This window comes from Lacerta agilis, chromosome 10 (assembly GCF_009819535.1).
Source record: "Lacerta agilis isolate rLacAgi1 chromosome 10, rLacAgi1.pri, whole genome shotgun sequence".
Lineage (NCBI taxonomy): Eukaryota > Metazoa > Chordata > Lepidosauria > Squamata > Lacertidae > Lacerta > Lacerta agilis.
The window spans coordinates 11,308,791-11,321,071 of NC_046321.1; the positions used below are offsets into that span (position 1 = coordinate 11,308,791).

Genomic DNA, 12,281 nt, shown 5'->3' on the forward strand with positions numbered 1-12,281 from the left:
ATTTTCTAATTCAGGTTTTTGTGTGTGTCTCCTTGATAGAGGAAAAATCCGAGGCATGAATATGGCACCCTCATAATGATTTAACTAGAGCTTAATGAAATTTTCATCAGAACCTGCTGTTCATTTTAATGGCCTTTGAAAGACAATAGAACAATGGCTGGAGGGAAGAAAAGGTTTTTCTGTTGCATACATTTGTTTAAAAGCCCCAATGTTCTGTGGCGCTCTCTCTCTCCCCCTCTCTCTCTCTCTCTCTCTGCCACCCCACCTCTTCCCTCATCTCTTCACAAAGCTGTAAGTCTTTTGTTTGTGCTATACATTTTCATTTTAGTGGAGCTCAGATAATGCATAAGCTCTGTTACTATTCTTATGTCTAAGCGTAACCTTTGCTTAATGGAGTCTCTGGAGCCTTGCATGGCATCCCACTCAACATGGTATTCTCTCAACCTGCTCCCTTCTTCACAATCTCTCTCTTCCCCCCCCACCCACCCACCCCATCCTGAATACAGCTGGAACAGAACCATTTGAACCAGGCAGGTTAAGTTAAACTAAGCTGGGGGTGCAAGCTGCGGAACAGGTAAGCAAAAGGTAGAGAATGTTGTACTCTAAAAAGGGGGGGGGGAGTAAGTTTCCGAAGGGGACTTAAGAGCAACCTTTGCCAGTATGGGATTCTCCAAATGGAAGGCTGACTTGGAGAGAAAATGAGTTGTGTGACACTCTCAACAGTGTGTAAAATGGAAGGGTTAACCAGATAACAGGGTGTACAGAAAAGTACCGAGGAGCAGGAAAGTTGGGAAGATTTTGAAATCTCTCCTGGAAACCTTCTATTGTTGTTCCCAGACAGGCCTGTCTCCAGTGAGAAAGAGGGAGAAGCAAAGGAAGAACAAGACACTAACTACATCAAAGCCTGGTGAACGTTCAGTGCTGGATGCCACACACAGGTGACATTTGGAAGCAAATTGTTGAAGTGCTGCCACAGTGAGCCAATGTGAAGAATGCCTGGGCACAGGGCACCGAACTTGGACACCCCTCTTATTTTGTCCGCAGGTTGGGAGCACCACTGGACACAATGCAGGTGCACAGGGCTCGGTGCCTGTGTGTTTCTGTGGATATTGTGCTGCAGTTTCCAACTTGGGTGCTGTAGAAGCGCTATTCAACATTTATCAATTAAATCACGGTACTTGTAAGATGCATTGGAGGCATCCACGATGACATACAGTGTGAAGAACTTTACAATGCAATACAAATCAATTCAAACTAAAATTACTCATGAAATCCCAACAGAACTGATTGTCACAGCCAGGAACATCAGGAGTACGATTTGGCTCAACCTTCTTAAGCTATGCAAACAGTCTATTGAAATGGAAGGGGCAAAAAATCAATAGACGTATGTCTTACAATCCAAAGTTAGTGTTATGGGGAAAGGAGAGAGATAGAACAAGGAATGCAAATACGCTTGCTTCTGTATTTGGAACACAGAAACGGTGGTCTCATTTTCACAGAACATTAAATCAGGAGTGGGGGACCTGCGGCCCTCTAGTTGTTACTCCTTCATTGCAAGAAGTGATGTTACAGGAAAACAGGCAGAGAGCCTTCTCGGTAGTCACACCCACCCTGTGGAACACCCTCCCGCCAGATGTTGAAGAGATAAATAAATTACACCACCTTCCATAGACATCTGAAGGCAGACCTGTATCGGATGCTTTTAATGTGTGATGTTCTGCTGTGTTGTGCTTTTGTATATTATGTTGGAAGCCACCCAGAATGGCTGGGGTAACCCAGAATGATGGGGTACAAAAAAATAAATTAGTGTTACAGTGGTACCTCAGATTACGAACAGTCCTGCTTACGAACGCTTCGGGTTACGAACTCCACAATCCTGGAATTAGGTGTCCCGGGTTGCAAACTTTGCCCCGGGATAAGAACACAATCTGCTTCCAGGGCCGCAGGAGGCCTATGTAAGGAGTGCACGCCTCAGGTTAAGAACAGGTTAAGAACGGACTTCCGGAACGAATTCAGGTACCACTGTATTATTATTTACTGTACTACTGGGCTGCATCTCACATCATTCCTGGTCACTGGCCATGCTGGCTGGGGATGGTGGGAGTGCAAGAGCACCTAGAGGTTCCACAGGTTCCTCAGCCCTGCACTTACACCATAGTTTGGCATTATGGGCTACTCTGGTTTCAATGCTCCTCATACCCCTCTGGCTCAGTAGCAAGAGGGATTTGGATCCTTTGTTTCCATTTCAGATCCATCTAAGCTTCTTAAGATGATTTAGTGGCACTTGGAAGAACAGCCACTTGGTGGTGGGGTGGTGGTAATGAGGAGGTGGCCTCTTCAATGCTCAGCACTGCCTTGCGCATTTTTAACTTGGGGAGTCTCAGCTGATTTGTGTGGGGTGGGGGGCAGCAAACTTCCATGTGTTTCTAAGACCTTACCTTCTGGTTCGTTCTTGATGAGCTCCTCCATTTTCCTCTGTTTTAGAGTGTCCACAACATCCGCTAGGCTGCCTTTGCGCCTTTCTGGAGTTCCCAGAGCTGTGCTGGAGAAGGACTCTCCGCTCTGACGCCCACCTTCTTCTGCCTTCAAGGGTGAGGTAGATGAGTTGTGCGGGGCAAATGAAGACATCACTTTATTGCCATCAACTTCCTGAAAGAGAAACGAGACCAGATGAAACACCTATTTTTAAAAAGGGGGGAAAGGAAAAGAGAGAAAATCACCACAAGCATGTGAAAACATGAAGGAAAGAAGAAGGGGGGAGACGACGACAACAACCCTTTGTTCTTCTGAGTTCATTGCTGTTTGTTCCTCTGTCAAAACCTTTATTTAAATTGGGGAGGGAAGAAGGGGAAATATAGGTTCAAAAATACAGAGAACAAAGACTTTCCATCAAGGATAAACTAAGATTACAGGATGGAGTGAGAAAAGATTAGCGTTCAGGAGAGAAACATTACACACACACACACACACGCACACACACGCACACACTCATACACACACAGATATCCGCCAAATGAGAACAGTTAACATTCACAGGTTTTCCAATAACAACAGTATGGATTACCTTTAATTGTTTGCTCCTTTACAGCTTTTTATGCTCAACCTGTCGGGTCTTTTAATTTTCCCCCTAAGAACCATTAATTTCCTGTTTTTCCACCCACCCACCCAACCCAAGTTCTTAATATCAGGATGGTTAGATGTTCTGACAAATGAAAGAAATAGTCAGTGCCCCATACCACAATCGGGCCTTCCTTCCCCCTGCTCGCACACTCCAAAACCACATTTCAAGCAACTATCTTTTATTCATGGATCAGATCATTTAGATCTTTCTAATTTATTCTTTCCCCACGCACTTCAATCTTTCTTTAAAACACACACACACACACACACTTTTAAAGACACAAAGGTGGTCCTAATGATGCTTGCAAATGGGAAGTCCAATGACATAAGCACACACTTTCCGCCAGGAAAGGTGAGATCTGGCTCTCATTAAAGTCGCCAAGAATATTCTCACCTATTTTAATGGATTTGACTTTTAATAGCCACATTCTGGTCTGTCCTGATGAGACCAGCCTTCTTCACACCTTCTGATACTTCAAACAGTTTCCCCCTTCCCTCCTTTGCCTTTTGGCTCTGCTTTGCTCTCCTTTGGAAATTCTCTTTCCGTTTCTTGATGTTTGTGTACCTTAAACTGCCTCTTCTGCAACTGGACTGTAATTGTGTTGACAGTCCTCACATGGATCTGAGAAGCTAAGCACTAGTCTACAAACCACTACGCCACAATGTATTTTTAAAAGGGTTGCAGCCAATACTGTGCATGCATGAGTGGAATGGACAACACCACGCTCCCCTCCCCTCCCCTCCAGATATGCTCCAAAGGATTAGGCAACACGCACCCCAACAAATTTTAGAGCTGCAGTGGAAGACAGCGAAGTCCCGTTGCAGAAGTGGAAGTCCACTTGCATGCTGCTGGGTTCCTCCTTAAGGGCTCTTATTCAACACTAGTTCAACTCAGTTAAGACCCATTAAAATTAATGGGCCTGCCCATTAATTTCAATGGATCTACTCTAATATAAGTGGAAGAACAGTTGTTTCATGGCAGAGCATCCGCTTGCATGCAGGAAGTCCCAGATTCAATACCTAGCATCTCAAAGACGGGCCTGCCAGAATCTTGGAAAGCCAGTCAATTGTAGGCAGTGCTGAGCAGTGGTCTAAGTCAGCATAAAGCGGCTTCCAGTAGAAATAGCCCAATGTCTTTTAAGCTGCTGCAGGAACAATTTATACGTGTATATAAATTCACGATAGGTTCAACTGCCTATGAGCACCCACTAGCCAATCTTAACATAGTTTGTAGCGATGAAGGCATGTTCTTTCGGATATTTGAAGAACATGTTTTGGTATTGAGTTGTTCGAAGTCAATAACTTAAGAAGCTGTTGTTCCTTTGGTCCCTAGAGGACAGGTACTCTGGTTATTTCATCGGTTTAATGCTATGGAAGCTTCCAAGCTGCACAGCATCTTAAGGTGAGCAGAAAACCGGTCAACACTTATGGTGGCAGAGAGCATGTGCCACAGCCCTTATGGGACCAGAGGTTTTCAGAATGCATGTGAGGGTTTGTGTGTTTGAATGCCCCCGCAATGTAAACAAACAAACCAAAACCCATTCCCCTATATGCTAGCATTCTAAAGGCAAGGAGGGCTTTTTGACATGAGGAAGAATTCAGATATGAAATCTTCCATATGTAGCCTGAAGCTCAGGAAAAGCTGTACCACATTATATTTCATAGAATCATGAGGGTCATCTTGCAAGCCCCCTGCCCAATGCAGGAGTTTAAAAACAAACTAACAAAATTATTTAATATATGGCAACCTTCTCTTTCTGCCTGATGATTTTATGTAAACTGAAAAACAAATGCATGTTATTCAATCAACTTCCCCTAGTTGTTTGGATTTCTTAAATAAGTGATGAGAATGCTCAAAAAGATGTTTACAGGAGAATGTCTGGAGCAGTGGGAAGAGCATAGGGGTGCATCCACTGCTAATACTACTCAGAAATTAACAGCAATGGCTAACTTCAGTTCGTTCATAGAATCATAGAATTGTAGAGTTGGAAGGGGCCTCAAGGGCCATCTAGTTCAATCCCCTGAAATGCAAGAATCTCAGCTGAACCATCCAATTCATCAATTTCAATGTGTTCATTAATTTCAGTGGGCCTTGTTGTTGTTGTTGTTGTTGTTGTTGTTGTCGTTGAGTCGTTCAGTCGTGTCCGACTCTTCGTGACCCCATGGACCGGAGCACACCAGGCACCCCATCCTCCACTGTCTCCCGCAGTTTGGCCAAACTCATGCTAGTCGCTTCAAGAACACTGTCCAACCATCTCATCCTCTGTCGTCCCCTTCTCCTTGTGCCCTCCATCTTTCCCAACATCAGGGGCTTTTCCAGGGAGTCTTCTCTTCTCATGAGGTGGCCAAAGTACTGGAGCCTCAACTTCAGGATCTGTCTTTCCAGTGAGCACTCAGGGCTGATTTCTTTAAGGATGGATAAGTTTGATCTTTTTGCAGTCCATGGGAAGAGTCTCCTCCAGCACCATAATTCAAATTCAGTGGGCCTACTCTGAGTAAAACCTAGATGAATACAACCCAGTGACTTTTGCATTTCTGTCTTTGAACATGCATTGGGATTATTTAGCAGATTCATCTCCCCTTGACTTTCAACATTTTGCCAATTTTGGACTTGCATTCAGTGTACAGAAACCACACACGAAAAAAAACCTTTCCTTAACTCTCTCCCTGTCTGCTTATCAGTCTGGTAAAAGGTAAAGGTAAAGGGACCCCTGACCATTAAGACCAGTCACAGACGACTCTGGGGTTGCAGCGCTCATCTCGCTTTACTGGCCAAGGGAGCCGGTGTTTGTCCACAGACAGCTTCTGGGTCATGTGGCCAGCATGACTAAGCCGCTTCTGGCGAACCAGAGCAGTGCACGGAAACGCTGTTTACCTTCCCCCCAGAGCAGTACCTATTTATCTACTTGCACTTGACATGCTTTCAAGGACTTCCGGCGGCTGGCGCCATTGCGGATGGTCCTGGGTTGCTTCGGTGGCGAGGCACCCAGTTCATCCCGGGGGTTAGGAGCCCTGCAGCCGCATGCAGGGCTCTGGTTGGGGCGCGGGAAGAGCGTCCCGCGCCCTGGGCTCCCCGGCTATGCCCGTTGTGCTCCGAACCCTTCCCCCGCGCCCCCTGTAAGGGGGGAGTGGGGGTGAAGGGACCACGGAGTCGGGCTTCAGGGGACATGCCCCAACCGGGATGTTTACATGCGGCGGCAAAGTCCGTGAGGAGCGTCTCTGTTCTACCTGTCATTAAGAAGTTGCTAAGAAACCAGAAGCTGTGAGTAATTGACTGACTCTTTGTACTTCGGGAAAAGCTCTGGGATCAAAAGAAAAGGCAGCCCGCCTCTCTCCCTTCGGGGGTTGGAAGGAATTAACTCTTTAAGTGACTGCTGCTACACTAATCACTTGAAAGTGCTTGGAATTTGAAAACTGACTCTGTAGAGATTCCCTCTCAGGGGTTAATTGAGGAAAAATATCTCCATTTGAAGTTTTGGTCTTTATACTCTGGCTTCGGAAGAAATGGCGGCGATTTGGAATTGCGCAGGAGAAAATTGAGACAAAGGAGGAAAAAGACAGGAAATGTAATTTGATACCCACCTCCCTTCCCCGAAGATGTTGGACTTTGCGCTCATGCTGGCACAGAAGGACTGGGAGGTAGAGGAAAAGCTCACTGTCTTTCAATTGGAGCTGGCTAATCGAAAATTAAGAGTCTTGTGTGGGATTATAAATGGAAATAATCTGTATTCCACAGAGGAGGCTTTCCAAAAAATCTACTCAATGGAAACAGACTTTTGCAAAGAGCTGGAAGATGTGCTGGAAGGATGGTCTGAGATGGCAGAGCAAATCCGATCGGAACAGGGACTGTTTTCAGGGGGTGGCAGAAACCCTGAAACGGAAAGTTTTTTAATATCTAGATTCCGAGGTGGCAGCTCGGGGTCGAGGGACAGAGAATTAAGATTTCTACAAGAAGAAGAATTTTGGTACAAAGCTACGGAGAAGCTCAGAATGCAGAGGATGAACATCTTGGAGCTCGATGCAGGGTTTGTTGTGGTTGTAACCTGGATCTGTGGACATTCAGAAGCATACAATAGGGGATTCGGTTCTGGTGAAAGACAGGAGAAGACAATGGACAAAAGGGGAGTGGGTTGAATTAATCATTGTATAACATAGATGGTCTGCCATGGTATCCGAAATCGGAGTGTGAAGTTTGTTAAATAAGTTTATTTTAAATAAGTAAGGAGATATTGAATTTAAGTTAAAAGCAGCATGCTAAATGATAGAAGAAATAAGTTTAGCTCTAAGAATATTTGGTTAAGTTTTAGGTTATAATGCAAAAGATAAGACAAAGGTGTTTTTTCTTTCTATATCAAGATAAGTTAAACTTCTATGGAGAAAAGATGTTAAGGAGAAAGTGTATTGTATTAAAACCGAAGGTGTATAGGCGGGGGAAGTCAAGTGTCAAGATTCGGAACTAGAATTTTTTTTTTTTTCTATAGCAAGATATACAGATAAGAAGAAGAATCCTGACATTATGTGTATGTGTATTTGTATTTGTGTTTGTTTTGATATTTGTAGGTGTGGGGGTTGGGTTTATGTTGTTTTGTGAAAATGCCAATAAATTCTGTTAAAAAAAAAAAAGACATGCTTTCAAACTGCTAGGTGGGCAGGAGCAGGGACTGAGCAATGGGAGCTCAGCCCTTTGCAGGGATTCGAATCGCCGACCTTCTGATCAGCAAGCCCTAGGCTCTGTGGTTTAGACCACAGTGCAGTCTGTTAGAGGTTAGAGAAACCATCACACTAAAACATTATTCCAAAGCTTTCTGACATTTATTGATAGAAAGATACATCTCAGTCTAAGCAAGTGTTTCCTGTAAGCATTTAGGAAAGACACAAAGACACAATTAACTGGCTTACGTTTATTTAAGGAAAAAAGCACACCAGGTTTTGGTGAAGCATCCCCAAATTGCAAGTAGGGATGGGTCAATCTCTCCATTTTGGTTTTTCTGTTGCTCATTCCCAATATCAGTTTCACTTCTCCACATTTCACATCAGTCTGCAATTTTTTTTAAAAAAGTCCTTATGAAAATTCATCAGCATTCTGGTGCAAATTTCTCCTAATATGCACAGTTTATACATAATTCCTCCAATATAAAAAGTTTCGCAAATCCATTTCCTCCGACATAATGCAAGTTTGCATGTTAATTTCAGTAAAAATATGCATTATATGCACACTGCATCCCACAGTATATGCATTTTTGTATACATTACTTAGGTGCAGAACTGCACTACAAAATTCAGAGAAGCGTGAATTTTGAAAAGCAGCTGTCCTTCCCCATCCCTAGCTTGCAAGTAACTTGCATAGAAACATCAACGAAAAACTGGCATGAATGAGAACGGGGTGGGGGGGGATGGAGTTCCTCTCCTACTTTCAATAGACTGGTGAAATCTGGGAAACATTGGTCACCAGCCCCGATGGCAAATGATTGCAAATATTGTTGTCTCCCTGCCCACTCTCCATTTTCAGGAATATTTTCTCTACTAGGGATCCATTCACCTGCTTAAGTTTGATTACATTTCAGCCCCTGGCTGTGTTAATCCTTCTAACAGTTTTATGAGGTTAGCAGCTGTCTCCACACAGGGAGACTCAGGGTTGCTCCTTGCCATCATGAATCTCATGCTAATGGGTGATACAACAACGTTCAGCTCAAACAACAAAATGATTTCTTAAGGGTGTGTGTGTGTAAAGCACTACCAGAAAAACAACAGCAGCAACAACAACAACAACAACCCAGCAGCGTCCTCCTCTCTTGCAAATTACTTACCACAATACCAGATACAGTTTTTTTCTTTCCTCACTTCTAAGTGCAGCAGGGAAATTCAATTAGATCCTGTAGCAGGGGTAACAATACTTTCCCCTTTCTTTGCCTTCTACTCCCCCCGTTCCCCACGAGATTAGGAATAAAAGAGATTGACCCAAGAATTGTGTGTTCTCAGTCCATCCGGAGCTAATCACGGCGGAAGTTGCTATTCTAATTGCCAAAGAGGTTTCCCCACCAGTGACGGAACATCCCTCTTGCAAGGTTTAATGATAAAACAGGCTTCTGCCCTTTCGCGATGAGGTCAATAATCTTCCTTTGTTAATCTTGATGAAGCTTTGCTTAATCTAGCCCCCTTGTCACCTTTGTGACTGACAAGTAAAGTCATGTCACTGGACAATGGACTTTATCCTCACACTAGATATTCTCTCTCTCTCTCTCTCTTGCAATATTAACTAGCCTCCCCATTCCTTTCCTAAAAGAGGAATAATTTTGTGAGACTTCCAGAACACATATTTCAACTATGTGCATATGCATGTGTTTAAAAAGGTCTATCGTATTTGGAATTTATTGGAAGCAATTCTGAAACATCAGCTCTCAGATTCATGTTGGATATGACTCAGAAAGATTCTATAGTATTTTTTTTTTTATCTGTCACTGTTTCAGCTAGAACTTCATATTGTGCTTTGACTCATATTGACAGTCATCCCTCAGCCACCTTCTACAAGCCCAATAGTAAATCCAGCCAGTTGGAAATAATTTGCAAAAATTAAACCTTTTAAAATAAAATCGCTTTTTTTTTTGCTAATGTCTTTATTGGAGGCAAATATGTACCCTATTTCTGCTTGAGAAGACAAGCATGAACAGCCAATCATGATGTTCCACAGGTGCCACTCAGTTCTTTCCAGAACTATATGTGATGAATTGTACCCTACAGGAATTTAAGGTGTGGATTCCCCCTAGGAACTGCCTGTGTCAATGTGACAATTTAAGAACGTAAGGATCAGACCAAAGGTCCACTTATTCCAGCATCTTGTTCTCAAACTGGCCAACCAGCTACCAAATGGATGTCCGCAGTCTACCCCACCTGAGATTCCCAACAGTTGGTTTTTTGAGCCATGCTGCCTTCACTTCAAATGAATTAGCAACAATTAGCAACAGCTAAACCGGAAGGCCAATAGCTAAACCGAAAGGTCAATTAGCAACAGCTAAACCGAAAGGCCAATACACACAAGTAAGTCCTTCTCAAGGGAAGGAGCACCCCAGAGAAGGCAAACACATACCAACCCAACAGCCAATCAGGAACAGCCTTAAAAAAATGCCTTCCAGAGCCCCATAAAGAACAATCAACCCAAGCCCATTGTGGTCCTTTGCCCATTTGGTTGGGTTGTGTCTGCTTGTTGCCCCCACAGACATTTCCAGCTCTTGTTCCAAGCTACGCAAGAGCTGGGTCTCAAAAGGCATTAAGTGGCTCACTTAAGTGACGCCTTACTTGTAGCAAGGCAAACTTGTGCCTCTGCTCCACCCCAGAAATATCCACACTCCATTATTATTTTTTCTTCAGGTGGTGGCTTTCCTCAGTGTTCATTCATATTTCTTTCCTTACATTTATACCTTGTCATTCATCCATCATGGAACCCAATGTGATTTATACATGGTTCCAATCCACCTATGCAGGCATTGACTAGACTTAGACCTGCTTAGCTTCAGCAAGATGGTGGCTTCGTGTGCCTTCAGACCATGTTGGGGGTCTATGTTTGGAATAAGAGGGGATAAAGGAAGAGCAGCAGGACTGAATTTAACAGAAATCAAGAAAGGGGAAGGTTTCATTGATACTGTAGCTGCATTAGGTGAGGAGCGTAGCAGGCTGATAACAGATGTGGATAATGGGCCTTTCCATGGAAACATCTGCCCATCTATCACAGTGTATACATGCAACTCCCGTGAACAGGTTGGGGTAGAATCACTCAGTGAAGGAGGAAGGAGCCTGTTCTGCTGGAGAAACGAAAAACATTTATGGGCTCCTATCCTCTTGAATTTGGGGGGTGTTTACAATTAACAAACGGAGAGTGGGTGGGACCCCAAATTCAAGGCCAAACCCAATTAGGCCTGGCAGGGGCTCCACTTGCCCCACATCTAACATCATACGTGACTTAGCTCTGGGGCAGGTAAAAAAGTTGCTGTAAAGGAACAATGGTGAGCTTAAGGAGCACTCCCAATTGTTCCTTGACATCCAAAGCTTGCTGTCAGTGACATTCAGCTGAACGGCACTGACAATAAGTCCCTTTTATGTTGTCACGTGACATTACAGTGATGCTCCTCCCATCTGTTAAAGAGGTCCTTGGGAGATGGGGAAGGTCAGGATCCATCCTGCTGGCTGGATCCCAGTATTTACCCCTGGGATAGGGAATCATTATTTTCTATAACTGGTATTTTGTTGTATAATTGTCATTCAAGATGCCATTTGTAAGCTTTCCATCTGCTGGCAGACAAACAAGTTTGCAAGAAAGAATGTTCTAATTTTCTCTTCTGGACTCAGAGGGGCTATTGGTTTTATTCTTCATGTTTCACAAATATCTTATGCATTTCACTCTATTCAGTGATATTCAACTCACAGCAAACCCACTGAAATTAATGGTCCTAATTTAGTCACGCTTATCAATTTCAATAGGCCTACTCTGAGTAAAGCCTAGTTGACTACTACCCATTGTGAGCAATTGCTGCCTGCTTCTGTACAATTACATTTCCAGCTAAAGAAATTTGTTCACCTTAAGTATTTGCAAGTTTAATTCTAGCTATGACCTGGAGGACACGTGGACAGAGGGTAACATACACTCATTACCCCACTCCCAGCCTGTGTCACTAGTGTCTTCACTGATCAAATAAGTTTTGCAGGTTTCGCGGCATTTCAAAAACCTACAAACCTGATTGATCAGAGAAAGCAACAGGAAGAAGTAAGGAGAATGTAGACCATGGTTAGCAGTGACTGTGATACCATCTTCAGTTCTCTAAATTGCCCAGCAAAAGCTTTACAAAATTTCTCAGTCTGCATAGTTGTATGCTGTGCTCTTCGTACAATACACTTTTTTAAAAACCAAAAAATGGAAGAAACTCAAACCTGACATCACGCCACACCATCAAACATTGTATCTTTCGATGCAAGCTGGAAGCAACATGTAAATTCTTAACTTCTTCTTGCAAGACCACCAGCAAACACTTTACAGACCACAAATGATAGATGGAGAACCACCGCAAACTTTAATATAAGCTTTCTCCTCCCTTTGCTGTCCCCCCATCACCCTCCCACAAACAGACTGAGCACTGAATTGTTCATTGACCTGAGCTAATCCAGCCGCCTGT

The 12,281-nt window shown here is 43.6% G+C and overlaps 1 protein-coding gene across 7 annotated transcripts in view; it reads right to left on the reverse strand.

Annotated features, from left to right (window-relative positions):
• Positions 1-12,281, reverse strand: part of SOX5 (SRY-box transcription factor 5) — a 580,304-nt gene that overhangs the window by 272,646 nt on the left and 295,377 nt on the right. For all 7 annotated transcript variants that reach the window (XM_033161787.1, XM_033161788.1, XM_033161792.1 and 4 more), the window contains one exon: positions 2,439-2,649. In XM_033161787.1, coding sequence (XP_033017678.1) covers positions 2,439-2,649 — 211 coding nt within the window. The remainder of the gene's footprint in view (positions 1-2,438; positions 2,650-12,281) is intronic.